The 21,432-nt window shown below is 35.1% G+C and overlaps 1 protein-coding gene across 3 annotated transcripts; it reads left to right on the top strand.

Annotated features, from left to right (window-relative positions):
• Positions 1 to 307: 307 nt before the first annotated feature.
• LOC105337712 (M-phase inducer phosphatase) lies at positions 308 to 20,764 on the top strand. Of its 3 annotated transcripts, XM_011442578.4 has the most exons (17): positions 308 to 541; positions 658 to 831; positions 1,898 to 1,992; positions 6,257 to 6,308; positions 12,353 to 12,409; positions 16,041 to 16,080; positions 16,356 to 16,574; positions 16,775 to 16,942; positions 17,143 to 17,280; positions 17,527 to 17,628; positions 17,776 to 17,940; positions 18,082 to 18,192; positions 18,301 to 18,363; positions 18,614 to 18,712; positions 18,926 to 19,059; positions 19,379 to 19,496; positions 19,853 to 20,764. In XM_011442578.4, exons 2-17 carry the CDS (start codon positions 668 to 670, stop codon positions 19,988 to 19,990), a joined length of 1,863 nt encoding a protein of 620 aa, XP_011440880.3. In that variant the 5' UTR covers positions 308 to 541; positions 658 to 667; the 3' UTR covers positions 19,991 to 20,764. The 3 variants fall into 3 exon arrangements, with proteins under 3 accessions (XP_011440880.3, XP_011440888.3, XP_011440891.3); XM_011442586.4 differs by having other exon boundaries at positions 524 to 831; XM_011442589.4 differs by lacking the exons at positions 308 to 541; positions 658 to 831; positions 1,898 to 1,992 and adding an exon at positions 5,408 to 5,560.
• The last annotated feature ends 668 nt before the right edge of the window (positions 20,765 to 21,432 follow it).

Here is a 21,432-nt window from a genome sequence, read left to right on the forward strand (position 1 = left end):
AAAGTTTCTACGGACGACAACTCTTGAATATCGATCCTAAATGTTCCGTTTTTATGCGGGGTCAAATATTGCTCCTGTAATGTACGCTTCCAAGTACGCTTCGTTTTATCAGTTTTATTTCATTATCACGTTAAAATTATACCACAGTGAAACTACTCTGTTGATTTTTTACCATGATTGTAACGTAAAATGTGTGCAATACACAGACTGCGTTGCCACCAAGCTACTTCCTGTCTACACAAGTAATAAAACCATCGCTCCGATTGGCTGAATTTGGCTTGTTTTTCAAACACTACGGCGGCGCTTTATGTGCCCAAACACATCTTTCTTTTTTGTAATTAACAATTGCCTTTTGCAAAAACATGGGGTGCTAACTATGTAACTACTTGCCTGGAAGGTGGATTCTGTTCTTGTGAATTTGAATCGCATGAAGGGGTCGTTGTGAGGGAGGCGGGTGCTCAAGTTCGGGATAAGTCGCGTTGTGTATTGTATCTTGGAGGCTGTGACAACAAATCGACTCATCCTTTGGTTATTTTACAGCGTAAGAATTGCATGCCAACATTGACTTAAACTACATTCATGGTTTGTTAAGACGAATCCTACCGCTCTTAATGTTGTTCCTTGACAATGTGATTTTCTTTGTTCAAATGTATGCAGGGCATGGAAAATGTCGAATCTCAGGAACAATGACAGACCTCCCCCGTTTCAGCAGCCACTTCGGACAATAGCCACAAGTAACACGATTCAGAATCTGTTCTTAAGAGAAAAGAGCAAAATGAATTCCCCTATGTCAAACCTGGCCATGAACTTGAGTGAACTCAGTACTAAAGGGTGAGTACGATGGGGGCAAACAGAGACAATGTATGCAGCATGGTTAAGTGATGTGTATTGAATTTGTCTCGTCATGTTTGTTTGGAGAGGGGGGTACTTATTAATATCATGTGTATATTTTAAGTACAAATTATTGTACACTTCTTAAATTAGTCTGCAAAGACATTAAACAGGTAAGAAAAATTGTGTTATGTAATGTTCAACATTGTTCATTTGTTTGGGGTTGGTTTATTGCCATCTTTTTCACTCCCCTGTTACTTGTCTGGAATGTCGCTAAGAATGGGAGTGCATCTGCCATGTATTACAGATCCAGATGTGGATACAAGCACTTGTTTATTGATGTAGATTAATAACATTCATTGAAAATTAATAATGTTCAACGTCATACTAAAAAATCTCAGTATATTACCAGTAGTAATAATTGATTTTTCATACAGTTTTTAAACATTTAACAAAAATCAATATTTTCTATCATTATGTAAATTTTCCAATGTTGATATGTTCCAAAAAAATAATGATTTAGCATGTTAATAGGCTTTTCATTTGTGTACTTTTCAAAACTTTACCTACTTTTTCTGACATCTTGAACTTAATTTTATTGGAGAGTTTATTTTAACATATCTACTCAATCAGAGGGTTTGTTTAGTTTTCAGAAATGTGAACTTTCATATAAACATGTCAATCTGTATGCTTAGAGAGATCTATTAACATATCAATTAGGAACACAATAGGTGGTCAAATGGTCCATGTTGCATGTTAATTGGACCTTGAAGACCGAGTACCCTCTACAGGAGGGCCAACTTTGATTGACATATGCAAATGAGGTCAACATGTTTTGTTACTCTGTTATGTCATCTAGGAAAAAAATGCAAGCCAACAAGAGTACTTACAAAGAATTACATACATGTTAATGTTTGTTAGGAAGTTGTACAGGACACATTAGATAGCAGAATAGATTCACCGTAAAGCAAAGCACTTTGTATTAAAGCTTTGTACAGATGATGACCAGAAGGATGAGGGATGATATTTCTGTGTTGGCTGATTTGATGACCTATTTCAATTGTAGAGGGACCCCCAGGAGAAAGTTATCCCTGTCCAGCATCGATACTCCTCCAACATGTGGTTCAGCGGTACAAGGCCAGGAAAGCTCAACCGAATCAGGTACCTAATTAGGGTTTAAAATGTAATATAAAAATGTATAGTATTTTTGTGTATTAAAACAATTTATTTTCAGAAATAAAGTTTATATAGGTATATATTGTATTATGATATTGCAGACATACACTTTATTTACAATTTAGATGTTAAATTGAAAATTTTAACCATAATTGTAACAAAATTTATAAACAAATGTATATACTGTATTGACCTCTTTTTTGGAAAGACTATTTGTTTAGTTTATTGATAAATTTCTAAAGCAGATTGATATTTTTGTAATTTTTAACAAAATTGTAAAAGAAAATGATACATAATGTGCTATTATTTTGTTCAAAAAGTTAAAAGTTAGATTATAATTTATTCTTTAAAGGGTTTTTTTTTTTTTAATTTAGATGAGTTTCAGTAAAGATTCTAATTATAATTTTTTTTCATGCTCAAAATTAACAAAATGGTTTGAAGAAAACTTTCTTGATATTGTAAGTTTTGACCAATAGGAAGCTTGCTCTGTGCAGTCTTTGTGGAGGGTTAGTACAAACACACTCAGTCCTATACACACACCTTCTACCAGCTATTAAGATAATCAGACTTAATCTGTGATAAGAGTATGATTATCTAGATTAAGGCTTTTTTAAAACAACATCAACCTATTCACATTTTGCCTTTCTCCAACTCAAATAAACCAGGCTTTACTGTTGAATGCTTATTATGTAGAATAGACAGACACATTATCTTTGAACCCTGTAATTAATGGTGAGCAATTTAATGGCTAATCATGCCTTTTGATCTGGGAGGGGAGGGTCTTCAGATTTTAATTAGTGCTGACCACATTTTATTAGAATTAAATCTGTCGCACAGCAAGAGAAACCATCATGATTTCCTGTGAGTAGAAATTTAATGTCTTGAATTTCTATGTATATGGTAATGCTCAGCAATAATGGATATTAAGATTACTACAAATGCCAATTAGTAAACTGTCAATGCCTTAATGATTTCCAACTTTCATTAATTGAGCATCTGTCAAATTCAGTAAAGATATAAGTTTTATGAATTATGTTCACCCTACATGGACTAATAAACTATAATAGCTAAATGAATCAGCCTGTTTGGTAAAAATATCAACCAACAAATCCTACTGTCATAATCTGATCTAGTGGACTGCCAGCTCTCAGAAAAGCTTGGCCAGTTGTTGGTGCACATAAATACTAAACATATTAAGCTGTAAGACTATTTGCACAGAGTCAGTACTTGGACAGTAGTGTAGGTCTGATTAGTGGTTTAGGGGCTGCAATGAGGGCTTGCCTTGATTAATGACCAGGGCCCTGTGTAGACATGTTTGTCGGGGAGCTTACAGAGAGAGCTTGGGTGTGTGAGTGTCAAAGGACACATGGCCCAGGCAGGGATTAACTTCATTAATTTCTGTAAAATCTGATTTTGTTGTTTATCCCCAAGATTTAGATGCTTTTCTACACAGTGAAATGTGCCATGCTTGTTCTATGTATACATTGGTTCCTTTGAGTGAAAGCTGGGCAATACCAGACTATTTTTATAAGCTATTAAATCAAATAAGAGTTTAGTCTAGGTTGTCTCTCTGTGTGTAGAGAGGTTACACAGAAGAAGATTCTATATATTTTATCAAACAATAGAAAAATATTAATAGGTGTGTAAAACATTATATTTTACATAGAATGAACAAAGCACAAAAATGGTCACAGCTTTGGTATCAAGCCGACAAACTCTGACAGTACTGAGTGCCCCTTGCCTTTGTTAACTGACTTCAGAGCATTGTCATCTGATTTTTGTTTGAATACAATGGAGAACTCTGCAGTGTTGCTGATCTCTGAGGGGAATTTCCTCAGTATGTCTGATTGCAGTTATGTCCATCTGACAGGGAGGAAAGGGAAAAAACAAGGCTTGGTGACAGGGCCATTGCAGCGGCCATTAATGGAGGTGTGAGATTGAGTGACAGAGGGAAGTCAGAGGAAATAAACAATCTTTTATATTGCTTTTCTCATAATGGGTTATGTATTTACATAACATGCTATTATGTCTTTTGTCTTTATGAAGTGTTCCTGTGTGTGATGGGACAGGAAAGAGGGGGTGGGTCCCACTTACACCTTTATCTCACATTGGCAGGAAAGACACACAATTTATTGCTCTGCATTTTAATAATCACTGAAAGGTTTTGTGAAGGCAGTAAAATGAATTATCTTGTTCTCGTCAATTTGGGTATTCAATTTTTTTTTCTTAACCAAAAAAAAAATAAACCACAAAATAACTTATTAATTAAATCAATTATAAATTTAACAATATTATGAACAAAAAAATTAAAGTATCCATACACTAATTAGTAATAATGAAGATTTGCAGAAATTGTGAAATGTTCAGAAAAAAGAGTAAAAGTCTTATGTGAATAGAATGATCACGAATTGCTTTTCATATATATTTTAATATGATGATTTTAAAAAAACTCACACAATCAATTATATTAACTGATTCTGTGATTTAATCATTTAAACAGAAATCAGTGATTTACAAAACTATAACCAATAAATGAACATGCACTTTCATGAAGTAAAAACACATTGCATGTCAGTTTCCCTAATAGTTAATTCATGCAAATTCTGTTTGTCCACAGTTCTTCAGTATATGTTTAGAATTATGAAAGCAAGTTTTATTTGCTAAATTGGAATCAATTCCCAACACAAAATTAAAAAGGAAAATGATACACCGTGTATCTAGAGTATTATCAATTTTTGCAATAATTTGATTTAAATAATGAAAATATGATAGTAATAATGAAGACATTTCAAAGGTAATAAGTAAGATTAATAAAAAAGGAAGATTGGCTCCTGAATTAAATAAAGCAATTATTCAGAAGGAAGTGTAAATGTTCAATGACAATGAGGATGTAATAAATTGACACAGAGGGTGTTAAATTTTAATGTCTTTGACCAATTTCTATTGTATTAGGGTCCTTAATGTGCCATAAAAGTGATATCTTACTTTAATCCTATAAATCCAATGTTACAATTTAGATTTCTAAACTGATATTTCAATATGTTTTTGACAACTAATCTTAGTCATCAAGAAGCCTGAAGCAGTGTTTGAGATTCTGATAAGACGAACTCCCATAAAAAAAACCTGTTCTGTCCCAGTCTATTGTAGTGCTGACGATTGACTTTGAACTATCAGTGACTAGCTACAGCAGATGGCCAGTGGTCACTAGTAGTATTAGTACAGGAGTAGTAGTAGTATAAAGCCTAGGAGGTTCACCTGAGATCTTCATTTCTAGTCCAGCGTTCGGGTAGTAAGGGTGTGGGTTGTTTTTTCTCTGGGGGTAATTTTGACACTGAGAGTGTCAGGACATAGGGATTTTGTGAAGAACACTTGTTTCTGTGAAGATAAAGACTCCGAGGACTTCTCTTTTTCTGGTGCATGGATGTGTGATTAACTTTGGAAAGTTAATTAAGGGGAAAAATAAGTTTTAAAAGTTTGGAAACTTTCTGAAAGAGTTGCAGAATGATTGGTTATGAAATGGATCCTTTAACTCTACTTGAGATTAAATTGAATGGTATGTAATACATATATACACCTTATCTCTTTTAAAAATCACCAAAAGAGTAATTTTAATTATTTGATGATTTTATTTTTATTAGAAATGTTTATAAGTTTATCAAAGAATTTGAATATCAAGTTTATCAGCATAGTTGTTTGACAGTTCTGACATTTTGTTGTCCAAACACAATGTAAAGAAGATGTTACTCAGGTTTGGCCTGTTCTACATGGTCAATATTATTGCACCAAGGTTAAGGGCTTCCCTTTGAAGTTGAATTTTTGGGCCCTGGGTCACATCAGAACAAGTAGGACAGGAGGCTGGGGTGGGCTGGGTGGATGTTCAGGGTGGGTTTTCCTGTGTGGAGGATAATATTTATGTAAGGTACAGGTTGATTACAAACTGGACATGGTTTTTGTTATGTAATCCCTGCTACTCATCCAGGGCAGATTGAAATCTTACACATGGTTACATGCACAAACACACACACATGTTCAGAGAGCTTCGGCCTGGTCAGGACTGTAGTCAGTTGTGAGGGGAATTAGGAACTAAGATGAAGATTTCTTTCTCTTTTGACAATGAGGATTTCCCCGGTTTTTACAGTGGTAAGAAGGACATGGTACTTCCTTCAGACACACATATATCACTTGTGTTGGAAAGTCCCCATTAATTAAGTTACACACATAGTAATGTATCTTTCTCTTTTTTTTCCAGGGTGCTTTGTGGATTCCCCAACACTTGTGGACTCCCCAACCTTAGAGATGAGGTATTTATTTTGTTTTATGTGTAAATTAATGATTTTGTCTAATGTAAGGTCGTGAATGAAATGCACCTTATTGTTGTTGTTAACAAATATAACAGATTTTATAGAGTACATATAAACATTAATAACAAAATAAGCAAGGTTTGGTTTTGTTTTGCGACAAAAACTTGGATATGAAATGAATCTGCATAGTACTTAGAACCTTAAAATAAGTAAAAACAAATAATTAAAGTTCTACAGGAGTAAGACTTCTGCACATATATTAATATGAAACATAGAAAACAGGATGAAAATTGTGATTCTGATTCAATAAGTCTCTGAAAAGCGTCATGTACTAAATTATTTTCTTAATTGAAGCTCATATTGCCATAAAGAATTTCGTAGTTGAGTCAGTTACTTAGATAACCTTTTGATTAAAAAAGATTTTAATTTTTGTGTGCATGTACAAAGTTTTAAATAAGAGATAGTCCTATTGGTATCTAGCAATGTAGCATCATTTAATAGATGGAACACTTGAGTAAATTTAAGCTAGGAATAGTTAAGAGAAGTTCATTCAAGATTACAATTCACTTCCTTTCATTTGAATGTTTATTCATCATTTATATCAGGGTAACAAAGAAAGTTACAAAGTTAGGTTTTGTTGAATACTCTTGTATGCCAAGTGGTTTTAAAAGAAAAATATCTTCATGATTCCTTTGACTCTAGACCTTTGAAGTGTGTACACTGCACAGTGACAGGTTTTTACGAAATGAATCACAATATAAAAATTGTCAAAGCATGTTCATAGAATTACATATCTCAGGTATTTTTTATCTATAGATAGGTGTAACAATTTGTAAGAGAATCCTCCTTATGTTGAAGAGTTGTCTGGGTGTGATAGGTTTTAAATGGTGAGGCCATTAGCAGTGTAGTGTTGAGTAGTGTCTGGACTCTGTAGATGTAGGTGCCCTGTCTGAGCTATAGTATCAGCTTTATCAGTACTACCCTGATAGGAACTAACAGTCACTGCAGGTGCCCTACCAGTCTCAAAGAGTTCTCAATCTGAACACAAAATGTTGACGTTTGTAACTTGCATACACATGACTTGTCACTGGTATACACTGTATGTATTCGGTTGTGTACCATTCAAATACAACCATTCATTCAAGATAAGGTACCTAGGAAATCCATAAGCAACCTGACCCATGGGATCTGAGATTGATAAAGGGGAGATAATTATAGCCCTACAGTGGGGAGGTCTAGACAGCCTCTGTAAACACAGACATAATCTACCACTGCTGGCTCTCTCTCTCTACCTGTGTAATGTAGATCCATCAGTACTGATCAGGTCAGAGAAATGAGGGGAAAGAATTTGAAATAAATACTGGTATATCATGTAAGGGAAACCTCAACTAATTTAAAGTAAATTGAATATGAAAGCCTATTAAACAAAATTTTTAACACCCTCCTCCCCCCCCCCCCCCCCAATGTGGAAAAGATTTTTTTTTTTGGGGGGGGGGTGTAATCTATCTATGCAATTGAAGTCATGTCACACTTGTACAATGTATTGATTTCAGTGTTCTGACATCTGTTTTTTCCACATTAACTTACATTATAAAGCCATAAATTGTTTCTTAGCTGCAAGGCCTATTAATTGGAAGATTTTCATTTGTTAAATTCAACCCCCAAGACTAAGAACAATTGACCCCTACCCTGTTCACCAACTAGGGACATGTTTAAAACCTGATCCACAAATCCATCAAAAATTGATAGGTGATGCAATTGTTAATTGATTTGAACAGAGATCAGGTTTGTTTTGCATTAGTTTGGAGATTTATAACAGGGTGTAACAATGTAGAGTTCATTTATCACAGGGGAAAATGTCCTCAAAACATGGATGGAAACCCAGGAATTAATTACCAAACATGTAAGGAATAAATCAATATCCGGGGACTAAAAATGGACTGATAAAAATTATGACACTGGCAATTTGACAAAATATAATGGAAGAAATGTGGAAAAAATTAGAATGACATTTAAAGACATTTTTAAAACATTAGTAGGATTATGTATCATGTCGTTCATCATTTATAATGAGGAAAAATTATAATGATATTTGCAAATTGTAATATTACATCATCATTATGTTGAGTGTCCTTTGATGTAATGGTTTACATGTCAGAGTTATGACATACCCGTGTTGAAAAATAAAATCTGCAAATAGTATTAGCATGAGTAAGCTAAAGGCTGCCTGACTGGATTGATAATATGATGCCAGGGTTATGAGAGTTCTGGTAACTGATCTAGCACCTTACTGCAGGTATTAGTGTGTACATGAGAGGCCATAAGCAGATAAGATCAGGCAGGGGAACCTGACATAGGCTGATGTAATGTTAATTAATTGCAAATCAGTACAAGACTTCCATCTGAATCAGATTTAAGCTGGTATTTAATGTTTGACCAATAGTTTTTGACTTAGTGTTAGATACAAAAAAAAAATGTGTGTGCCAAAATAGGGAAAAGGGAATAAGAAATTCTGCGAATAATTTGTGATTTTATATAGTTTGGGAGGGCAAGAAAAAGAAAAAACAAAACAATGTAAGACTCTAGTGATTCATTCAGTGGATGTGAATTTGTATTATTAAATTATCTTGGTGTTAGACAGGGTGGAATTCCTGCTCCATGTTGTTTTGTTGTCTACTTAGAGGAATTATCAGCTCAGTTGTCTGGAAACCTTAGAACTAATTACTGGCTAACAATGACAACAATACCCAGACTTAGTTAGGAGCATAATACAAAGACACAATCTAATTTACACAAAAATTACACACATAATAGAAATTTGGAAGGTTTTTGTCTCTCTCTAAGTAATTGCACAGCATTTCCACTTGATTTGGTAACAATGTCACTACCCATGTCCCCCAAAATTCTCCTGTGAAGAAGAATTATGCAGTGAATGTAGGGGGTGGGAGGATGGTCTATTATTTAATTCATGGTTAGATGACAAAGCAGTAGTTGAATGGATCTCTTCAATCCAAGACAAATTACTAGCAGTTTGATGCATTGTAGTCTTTGATATAAATAAAACATTGCACAAACAAACAATTCAATCTGAAGTGTCATGTAACATCAATATAGACACAGGTATTTTGATAGAAATAACTCATCAAACTGCTCCTTTTACTCAAACTGATAAAAGGGGTAGCCCTTTGATTAAAAAAATCTTATTCTTTTAGGTGTTAAAAGTGTGGAGGTCCCTTTAGACAACACATATTAGTGGGGTCAATGTAGGTTTAGGGGATCAGAAGTATTGAGAACAAGAGAAATTGTTTGCATATCTACTCTGTCCACACAATAGCAGTGTGTTCTGTAAGGCTATCTGATTATAGGCGTACATAATCTATTGTATACCTTAATCAGATTGGTTCTAGGGGTGTTACCTGAGTGGACAGGTTTTTAATTTTGAGTGAGAGAGATGATGGCTGGGGCCTCCAGACATGCTCCCGGAATAAAGACTCTGTGGGGTAATACAAGCTGTGACCGTGTTACATAAAGGCCGGTAACTCTGGAGAACACAAAGGGAGAGAACAAAAAACCAATTCCAGTCTCACAGATAGTGAGAATGTTTATTGTGTAGAACTTTAACAATCTCTTTCTTTCTCTTATCCTCTCTCCATTCCTCTCTCTTTTTCATTGGATGTTAAAACATTTTTGAATTAAAACGGAACTCTTTAGATCAAGACCAGCAGAGAAATGCTTAATAAAAATGGTGGGTCAATGTCTTATTAATGAGGCAGACTGATGCAGCTGTACAGTTTATGCATAAATTTCATAGAAAATAGGGACAGCATAGATTTCACTTGGCCAGTAAAGTGGATAAATTATGGGGGATAGAGGTGGTGCCTGAAAAGCATGGGGGATATTGATTCTAGAGGGAGCAAATTCTCACCTGCTGCCAGGTGTGTCGTGTGTTAATTGTCAGGGATTACACATTCTGGGTCCTCAGCAGTAATGTTAAGTTATGGGCCTGGTTAAAGGATGGATGTCATTTTCTATCAATTTTTCATGAACAAATGGACAAAGATGCTTGGCAGATTAAATCATTAATTCAAATTTTCAAATAAGGAGAAAGGAGGAAAGTCCTATGCATAGATATTTCATATTATCATTTTTTGTTGGATTGGGGTAAAAGGCATATAAAAAACCCAAATTATTACATTCATAAAAACAACAATTAACACTATTTGCATTTTATATAGATAATTTGCATTCTATTTTACATGTATGACTAAAAGATGAAGGAGGCCCATGTCCTGTCCTCTAATCTCCCCCTTGTTAATGAGGGTATCACACATCAGCTATCACTTAATACAGGTGACCATGTGCTCTAATTGTCATAAAAACAGGAATGAACACACAGGTTGTCTTAGCCATCAGAGACTATCAGATATCTGTAATAGACAACTTTTACCTATCACTGTAATCACAGGGGGACTGATTGGTCTCCACACACCACAGGAAGTCAGGGGGGAGATATGTGAGGGGCTGTAAAAACACCCTGCCCCAGCAGCTTGGCGTGTCTGGGTCCACAATGACAATCTACACAAAAAGCCAACCGAGTTTATTTATTAACTCAGTTTAATTAAACAAAGATCCAGGAAACTAAACATGTTAAACAAATAACAGGATGTCTAGAAACAAATATATTGTATTTCAGTTTTTCCAATGCAGTGCATGAAATTACAGTGAATAGCCCCTTTTTTCCAAACATGTATAAATTAAAGTAGAAAATTTATGATTCTATAGAAATTAACATGTATTTTTCGTTGAATACCCTGAAGAAATGAGAAGTCTTTGATGTTTGGTTAACAACGGAGGTAGAGAGAGTTTTACACCTGAGATAGGATCTCCTGTAACTCTGGTTAATCTCCTCAATCAATCTAGTCAGGGTCCATAAATTAAACCACCCACTGGAACAGGCCAACAGATGTTTCAAAAAATGAAAAAATTAATTTTTAAAAGAAAACATTCATTCGTTCATGTAAAAAAAATTAAAATCAATCGTAATCTTTTCAGATAGTCTTCTCTACTTTGTAATGTACATATATAAAAGTAAGCTAAGTTTTATTCACAATAATGATATTTTGCGTTTGTTGTATGTTTGGAAAGTTTATATAATATTTAGTGGGTATCTTATGAATTAGCACTAAATTTAAGTCCTTTAAGTTGATAGACACCTATACCACTGGCCCCAAATGTTCAGTGATTTGTAATGAAACAATACCTGTTAGCTACCTGTGGCCATTGTTAATTGTCTGTACACAGAGCATTACTGCTTCCTGTCTCTTTGATGTCAGGGAGACCCTACACTACTGTCCAGTTGTTAATTACAGGTAACTTCTTCAGGTGTATACCTCTAATAAACAGCCCAGACTACAGGTAGCTCCCAACTGTAAAGTGTACCCCCAATCAACAGTCGTGGCTAAACATTCCAGATTTCAGGTAGCCCCCACCTGTAAGGGTGTACCCCCAATTAACAGCCATGGCCACTTTATGGTCTCAGTGTTAGGTGACTGTACACATGATTTGATTGGTAGACAGGTGAGAATTGATACCTGGTCCATTGTTTCTACCTGTTGGAGGTATTCAATCTCTCACCTGTTTCCTCAGTCTGTGGACACGTCTTTGAGCCCTGCATCCTTAGCTTCAGACAACAGGTAGGTTCCATGTAGATACTGTACAATGTGAAGCAATCAGAGCTGTCATTTTTACAACAGAAATTATATTTTAAAAAGTTATAATTATTTTCTGCAATGATTGTAAATGTATTTCTTGAAAACTTCTGTAAGTCTTGTTTTTGTAAAGATAAAAAATAGGCTATGTTTGAGCAAAATAGCATAAACTTTTCCCGAACAAAACGGTGTGCTGCTAACTGAATAAGCAGCATTTTTGACGCTGAGAGAATTCAGTTTGGCAGCAAAATAGATTATTTATACTACAGCACATATTGCTTGAACAGATTTTATCGTGTAGAAAATTTCATTACATTTGTTTTGTTTTTCTTGCAGTTTGAACCGTTTTGCAAAGACAGTCAAGCCTGAGATTCCAGTAGAGGCTTTCACAAGGTAAGTTGTTGTTCCATCACCTATACAAGCTCACAGCACAGAACTAGGGTTAAAGGTATATATATTGATTTATCTTTTTAAAAACCTGCTTGGTCCAATGTATCAAATAGTTTTCGATACAAATTTAATAACTAGAAAGGGTATATACATTCACCTATATACAGCTGAAGAATCGTTCACTTTTTAAAAATAGAAATATTGGAAGTAAATTAAAAAATTCTTTATTGGAACACAAAACATTCAAAGCTGTTGTTGTTATGAGATGAGAACCATTTGGTATCGTCCACAATTGCTTGGGTTTAATTATTCAACCCGCATTTATGCATCAATTCTAAACACAACACAAACTTTTGAAAGATTAGAAGAAAATGTTCATCCTTTAGTTTTTATTTGTTAAAACATTTTTAAAAGCTTATTTTAATGATTTATTGATTTAAAATTCATAATCGATTATACCGGCATTGAAATCGGGGTTGATTCTTAATTAGGAGTGAAATAATGTGTTATATTACTTTTATGTAAAATTTGTTTTGAAAACAAACATTGTGAATCATTGTAAACAAACTTTGTATATCATAATATTACCATTGGGATATTGCTTAAATGACTGGAATACTATAATTTTTATAAACATACTACACAAATCCACACTTTATTCGCCTAAAAATTGGATTTAAAAAATCAGACCAAGCAGCTTAAAAAAATTATATCAAAGCTTCAAACTTCACTTTGAAGAACAAGTTCTGAATTCACACGACAATGATTGAATTACTGCCACTCTCTCTCTTTTGATTATTGTTTGATAAACCAAAAAAAATAACTGAAAATGGAAATTTGGTAAAATCTTTTTCCAGTATATCTACCTAGCATAGGTAAATTAGTGTTGTGAGCTTGATACTGTATTTAATGTTATGATGTAGAGACAGATATTTTCATGGGGGAAAATGTCTAAAAATTTGATATCAATTTATTTCTCATTTTAAAAAAAGATGCTGTTGGTATTTAATTTTGTTTATAACTGTTAGCGACTTAATGAACAGAATTTAATTCCCTACAAAATGTCTGCCTGAACAGTATGTGATTAATAAATTGAAAATATTTTATTTTACAAGTACCTACAAAAAATTAATCAATTTACTAAGTCCTTCATAGTTCTTCAGATTTCTTATGTCCAAAAAACACTTTTGTCCGATTTCAACCTGTTCAAAATAATATTTTGTCTGAGTTTATAAAAAGGATTATTCCAAAAGGAAATTTGCATGTATTTAGACTTTCATATCTTAACCTTTCAATTTATATTTTAATGATATTTATTTTGATATATATCTCACACAAAAAAACCACCCCAAAACCAGGTTTTGTCTTGTATTATAAAAGATATCTGTCCTTTATCCGTTAGCATATGTATAAAACTGAATATATTCAAACTTAATAAATGACATTTTTGTTAAACAATGTTAATACATGTAATTCATATTTGATATTGAAGAAAGCCAAGGATTATGGGGGCTTCCACAAATAAACAATGTCTAGTAGCCTATAGACGAGTTTAATAATCTAGCTTTGTGGTATTATAAAGTATAGAAATCAGACAGGTTATTATAATCAAAATAATATCCCTACTGTAGACTACTGGGCATTGGATTGTATCCCAATTTTGTAACCCAAGCAAAATGATTAGGACTTCATTCTTCAGAAGCTGTCAGTCTTTGTGCTGTTTGGCTGTGTCATGAGGTTACATTCTTACAATGAAATATAAAATGTTTGGTTATTACAAACATCTTATTCTCATAAACTTACATGTCAGAGAGTTTTGTACTGCTGCAGTGTGTTTAGGGGTGACATTTTCAGCTCACCATTGACCTTGTTTGTAAGAATTCCCAAAGTTATTAATGGCCACTTGCATACGTTTGGCTTAAGCCTGGATCAAGGTAATCTAGGCTTAAGTCAGGCTCAAAAATTTTAAATCACTTGCACACCTCTCTGATTTATCTGAGTAGAGCTCAGAATTGAGGCTTATTGTAAACCAGGTAATGGGCAGGTTTAAAGGAAGGTTTATAGTGATGGAGCATTATTTTGATGAGATGGACCAAATTTATTTAGTGGAAAGACTTATAAGGCGAGAGAGAATAGTAAGAGACAGGACAAACCCTTTTTTGAATTACTCCGAAGAGGAATTTATTGACAGATTTCGATTAAGAAAGGAATGTGTACTTGAATTATTGAATGAGATTGGGGAACATCTTGAGCCAAAACAAACGAAGGTTTCATCAATATCACCTCTTAATCAACTACTGATAGCTTTACGGTTCTATGGAACTGGGTGCTTCATCTGGTTCATCCCCATGGAGACTTGCATCATCGTCGTACTGATTTTGCAAGCTGTTAATTTGCTGCGGAAGCATTTCCGAAATTGTGCTGGCAATTTTATCTAAGCTTTTCCCAGCTGGTCCTCCACCTGTCTTCTTCTTCTCTCTCCTCTCTTTAGCAACAGCAGACTTTGTTCTGGCTTTAAGATTTTTCCATAAAGATTTCAGCTGGGTTATGGTTCTCTTATTAACGCCGTGTCTTGAATTAAATTCCTTCTCAATATTTGTCCATTCTGTGTTCTTCTTACTAACCATTCTGCCATCATTCTGCTTGTTTTCTATGATATCCTTCTTAGCATGAATAAGTTCTAGCAAAATTTCTTTCTCTAGTTCAGAAAAATTTGCTGACTTCTGTCTTGCTGCCATTGTTTTCAATGAATGAGAAAAGCTTAAGCTGTAATCAGGTAAGATAGACTTGAGTCACAGGTTTGCAACCCAACTACTTCTCACCTGAGTACAGCTTAAGCCAGGTTTAAGACAGGGTTACCTGATCCTCAGATCACCTGTTAAATCAAGGTTACCTGAGCTACAGGTGTGCAAGTGGCCATAAGAGTTGTTAAATGATTTACCAGAGAGCAACTTTTACACTTTGATTGTTGCTGAGGGACATTATATTTTTGTTATTAGTAGAAATAGAGTGCTTATCTGGGTCCATTAAGAGCCTGACTCGCTGACTGGTGTAAAATTATCTGTTAATTTTCTTGTCCTGCTTAATCTTCCTGAACTTCTAATCACCAAAAACTGACTGATAATCCATCGAATGGCCCTGGGAACTATTTTGATATGTAATTATGATTTCTACTAATCTGTCTAATTGTGAGAGGTGTTAATGGCCACTTTAGGGAGAGGGAAGTGGAGGGGCAAAGGTGAGCACCTTACCTGTGACTCTTCTCTCAGGTGTTTGTGTAGTGACCACAAATTATTGCCACCTGAGCATTGTTACCTGGCTAAGTGAAGATGGTGAGAAAAGTCTCCCAATTACACACTTATAATTCATTAAGGATGTAAACATAGTACTTGTAATTGATGGGAAGTGTTGAGATCTTTATGGTATATAGTCCAGCACCCTGGTTGTGTGCAGCAGTTGAATTTGTCACACTGACCAGAGATCTCTATATAACCCTGACCAGATAAACCCCAGCAGTTTACTTGTTTACTGTATTCAGTATATGTCCAGTATAGTGGAGAATGGCTCTGGATTTAAGTGATAAGTGTTTTTGGTCTGAACTTGAAAATCAAGGATTATTTCTGACTGATTGTAGAAAGAAGACCATCTCCTTCAGAAGAATTCAGTCCATGCCGGTAAGTAGGAAAACAGACAGTAGTCTTCTACAATTTTAATTTCATACTAAGTATATATAATTCCTGAAACGGTGTAGAATAAAACATTAAACATTACTCAAAAGGAGAATCGAATATTCGAGATTAGTGCCTTAAAGTATGATTATGAAAGTTACGTCGGGTACCATTCATTTGTAAAGGAATTTCATTGGAGCAGTTTAAGAGATTATAAGGAATAATGATCAGATTCAGAAACCTAGCTGTGATGTGGTGGTAATCGTTCCTTTGTGTTGTAGCTTCCCATGATGCGCCTGAGCCCGGTTGACTTCCTGGACAAGGAGAATGACTGTTCTGTCTCTCCACCAACCAGTGATGCCTCTCCCGTAGTGAGCCCCACCCAGGTGGTGTCTCCACCCATCCCCTCCCTCAGGTCTCCACAGATGTCCAGTGGTAAAGTCAAGTTCTTCCTGGATGAGAACAGTTCCCAGGACAGCGGTGTTTGTCTGACAGATAGGGTACGTACAATTAGTGTGTAGTGTTTAATGCAAAAGGGGAAGTTTTCAAGTAACAAGCATAACAAAATATATATCCAAAACCCTGTAATGGTTCACAGAGTTATTATCCATAAAGAATTGCATGACTTAAATCGATGTGCATTGCTCATTATATAGATAAAGTCATTATTTACATTATACAGTTTTTTTGTCCATTGTAGGAAGAAGACTCTCATGATGAGTTCCACTTTGTGGCCCCCAAAGGTGTGCCTAAACGGAACAAGGTGATGAGGATCATCAGTGAGGACACCTGCTCCCCCATCAAGTACTCCCCTGTCAAAAGCTGTGGCCAAGAACCCCGACAACGCAAGGCCTCAGCCACTGGCCTGGTAAGATTTATCTCCCTTATTTCATCACTGGAAGATTTATCTCCCTTACTTTAGCATGGACCCATCCTGTCTACTTCCACAGGTTCTTGACAGAAATAGTTTAATTTTTTAGTGAATCAGTGAAGAATTGTAAAGCATAAACACTTTTAACAGCTAAATCTTTGAATTTTTGTTTACATCTTTTTTTTTACCTTTTGCAGGACTTTGCAAACATTACCCTTTCTCCACAAGTTGAGTCCACCAGTCCCCTAAAGACGAATGCCATCCTGAATGACGAGGAGGAGAGGGAAACTGATGACGGCTTCCTGGACAGCTTCATGGACCAGGAAGTAGCAGAGGTAGGACTAATATCAGGAAAAACTTCTTACCTGTGAAAAGTTATTTGAATCATTTAAATGTCAAAGGAGAGTACTTTCATACAGAAAAAAGTTAACTTGTTGGTATGAGAACTGATCAAATTCATTTAAACGTCAAATAGATATACTTTCACAAAAGAAGCTAATAAATCAATTTGATATTATAGGAAGTTATTCATGGTTGTTGTTTTTGTAAATCTAAAATAACTTATGCATTCCTTTTTCTAGATCAATGACAACATTCCCAGTAGTATGTGCCAGTTGTTGAGTGCTCCCGTACTTAACTCCACAGCTATTTCTACAGATGATACTGACAATGAAACTCCAATTGTAAGTTGACAAAGAAATAATTGTAATAATAAAGAACTATTCTTTTAATATTTTATTAAATTCAGCTACAGACTTTATGCTAAATTTTATTGTGAAGAATATAGATGGGTAAACATGAGTTTGTAAACTGTATTGTTTGATATATAGATTCGACGAACACAGAGAAGATTGCTTCAGAGATCTCAATCTACGATGGAGTTCAAACATAGGCGGAATTCATCTAAGCGAGACCGTGATGAGAACACTCCCGTCCAGAGTAAGAGGAGGCGGCCTTTTTCTGTCGATGTCACTAGTCCATTCGAGGAATCAAAGGTAGATTAAGTTTAGACAAAGATGATTGGTAATCTTATAGAATTGAGCTGTAATATGTGAATTAATGGATGCTGATGGTTTAAAGTAGCTAGGTGCAGCAACATGTTTAACCATAATAACAATTTGGGTTTTATTTTACAGAAAACCTTGAAGCCCAAACTTCACCGATGTCACTCGGAGTCAGAGGCCATGATCAAGTCTGCCCTGAACAGAGTCGCTGACGAGCCTGACCTGATTGGAGATTTCTCTAAGGTACCCTCAATACTTCTCAAATACTCAGAAACTTTTCTCACCCCATAGTTTGAATATTGTTAGGTCATTGGATGATCAAGATTTTCACCGTTTGATTTGTTTTTGCAGCAATACTGCCTTCCTACCATCCAAGGCAAGCATTCCGACCTGAAGGCTATCTCAGCACAAACAGTAAGTCATTCTAAACTGATTGAAAGACCTCATCAAAAAAATTTCAACCTTTGTAAAATTATTTTTAAAATTCAAAGTTCAAACTTTACAATAGAAAAGAATCGGTAAGAAATCCATGATAACTGATATTATACACATCTGTCCTTGCACATGATTTCAGCACTCATGACCCACAGCTTTTAAGTAAATTGCTCTTGAATCCCAATCTTGTTGATAATTGGAGATGTTATTGATTTGCTTCCTTTTGTAGCTGACGCAAGTTCTGGCTGGAGAGTATGACCATGTAATCGAGCAAGCCATCGTTGTTGACTGTCGTTATCCTTACGAATACGAAGGCGGCCATATCAAGGTGTGTTTCTGACAAGGTGTCAGTGGTCTAATAGTAAAATCATAGTCATTTAAAATAAGCAAGATGAACAACCATTAACTTCTACTTAAGTATTGGGTTAACAAAGGAATTACAGAACAGTAAACATTTATATGTAGATAAAGAGATATGAACAAAGTATGTTTCATTGCAAATCTTGGTCAGTATTAGTAAGCCCTAACTTTGCCTTTACAGGGAGCCCAGAACCTCTACACCAAGGAGAGCATCATGCAGACATTCCTGAAAACACCAATGACCTCTGAGGATCCCGAAAAACGAAACATCCTCATCTTCCACTGCGAGTTCTCATCTGAGCGTGGCCCTAATCTGTAAGTCATTTCCCCAAGACTTTTATATTTTCAATTCAAGATTACAGTTAAACCAAAAATTAAGTAAAACTGGAAAACTTTGAGACATGGGATGCTCTGTAGATAATTATATTTTTTTTATTTTTCTTGAGACTTTTGCTAAAAAGTGTGTCTTTATGAAATGGTGCTTTTTAAAAAAGTCTTTCTGATCTAGATTTTTAAATATCAATACTTAAGCAAAGTGAATTTGCTTCAAATTTTGACAAATGATTGCTTTTGTTTTGTGATGCTGAGCCTGTTGATTATATGTTGAATACTGATGGTTGTGTTTATGTTGTAGGAGCCGGTTCCTGAGGAAGTTTGACCGAGACTCCAACAAGGACTGCTACCCCCAACTCCACTACCCCGAGCTCTACCTGCTGGAGGGGGGCTACAAGAACTTCTACGAGAACCAGAAGGTGAGGACTTGGGGATATTAATAATAATGAATAGTAATAATAATAACATAATCTACTGGTAGAAATATTAAAATATAAATGCTGGCAGTAGTGATATAGGATAAACAGACACTCCTTTTTGTGAGAAAAATATATGATGTAGTTATTGATGAAAAAAAATCATTAAAAGGACTTCTTTTTGTCAATAGAGAAAATGGAAATGTAAGTTAAATAATTAAAAAGAAGGTTCTCTTTTGAACAGTATTAAAAAAGATATTCATTTTATCAAATATGAAATTCACAAACTTCCCCTGTTCACCATTTATATACAATTTTGAAAACAAAAATTTATATCTAATTCCTCTCCATGTTTTCAGGCATTCTGCGAGCCCCAGACCTACAAGCCGATGCTCCACAAGGACCACTCGGAGGATTTGAGACACTTCCGCCTTAAGTCCAAGTCCTGGGCCGGAGAGAAGACCAACCGACCAGGATTCCGTCCACTCAAGTTCTGATCACCCTCCCGCAGCTGCCATCCAACTGTCTCTTATTGTCCTGTTTTTGTTTTATGTTAGATTTTTTATTATTTTTCTTTTATGTTTTATGTCTGTTTTAACTGTTGTCTTTTTCTCTCTTACTATCGATCTAACTGTTATGTTTGTCTAAGACACTACACAAAAAAGAAAAACTCCGACTGCCCTTACCTCTGATGGTGGATGTAATGGCAGATTGTGTTGTGATATGTGATTATGACTATGGCAGCAATAAGTGCTTATCTTCTGTGGGTCCAGCCCCTCTGTATATAGGTATACGTACAGTTGTACAGACCTGTACAAACCTCACACTATGTATAGGGGTCAATTAATCTATATGTCTGATGTATCTGTAAATAAGACCCCGGACCTTTATTTATGCAGTGTACAGTTACCTCTGTCATGGCTTAGTGAGTGAATGTTGTCTGTTGCAGTGATTGTCTGTGTGTCTGACTGTGTGGTAGATCAACCTTTATTGTTATTATCATGTCTGATTTATTTATGTAGAGTCTTCATATATTCTTATTTAATAAAGTTCCCATATCAAAGAAATATTCAAATTTCCAAACACCTTCAAACCCAAATTTTTGAAATCGGTATTCTTCCTGTTTTCTGTATGAAACAGACTCTACAGCTGATAGTTTCATAATGATCAAACTACACTTGTATGTGTGTGTGCGAGGTGTGATGAGTAAATGTTGTGAAGTGTGCAGACTGAGAGCAGTTATCTGCCATTGTAGTGCTGAGATAGTGCCGACCTGTTAAGTCATGAGCTTGTACATACTGTGTACAGTGTACAGAAATTCTTGTACAGAGAGCTTTATATTTATTGACAAAGCCATATATTTATCTCCCAAGATTTTGCTGTATTCCTAACTCACTGTTATTACTTAGTAATTCTAGAACATGAGGCAGAAGTGAAAGGGATAGTTCAGTGGGCTCGACAGGCTTAGTGGTGATTGCGGTTGTGTGGAGAAATTTGGTCTAAAGAATATAGGGTTAACAAGTGGTTTCCAGTGTGGAGAGATTCGGTTAGATCCGGTGTAGATTTGAGAGATGGTTGATGGTCAGTGTGTCATAGAAGAAAAGTATGTGTCTATGTAGAATGTTAAGCAAGTGTTTGTCTTGGTTTTGTGTTGTCTTAAAAATTGTCTGGTTAATTCAGGTTTTTTCTGGTGAGATAAAGTTAATGCCCCAATTAGAGACTTTTCATTATATTTAATAGTGTGAAACACAAATTTTTGATAGAACTGTTGTAGACTGGTAAATTTGTCTCTCCTCTAAAGCTTTGTGTACAGTGTTGTGTGAATAGTCTGAATTTAAATTATTGGTATTTATTGTTCCTTGTGTGAATAACTCAGTAGTCATAACTAGTGAATTTTTGTAGTGTCTTAGTGAATTTTAGTGTTTGTGTATTTTAGCAT

Source organism: Magallana gigas, chromosome 8 (genome assembly GCF_963853765.1).
Source record: "Magallana gigas chromosome 8, xbMagGiga1.1, whole genome shotgun sequence".
NCBI lineage: Eukaryota > Metazoa > Mollusca > Bivalvia > Ostreida > Ostreidae > Magallana > Magallana gigas.

Bases quoted from the DNA above. Each gene is read 5' to 3' on its own strand.
- LOC105337712 (XM_011442578.4), top strand. From the start codon at position 668: ATGTCGAATCTCAGGAACAATGACAGACCTCCCCCGTTTCAGCAGCCA. The intron at 832-1,897 runs GTGAGTACGATG...TTTCAATTGTAG, and splicing joins AGTGAACTCAGTACTAAAGG to AGGGACCCCCAGGAGAAAGT. The intron at 17,941-18,081 runs GTAGATTAAGTT...TTTATTTTACAG, and splicing joins GTCCATTCGAGGAATCAAAG to AAAACCTTGAAGCCCAAACT.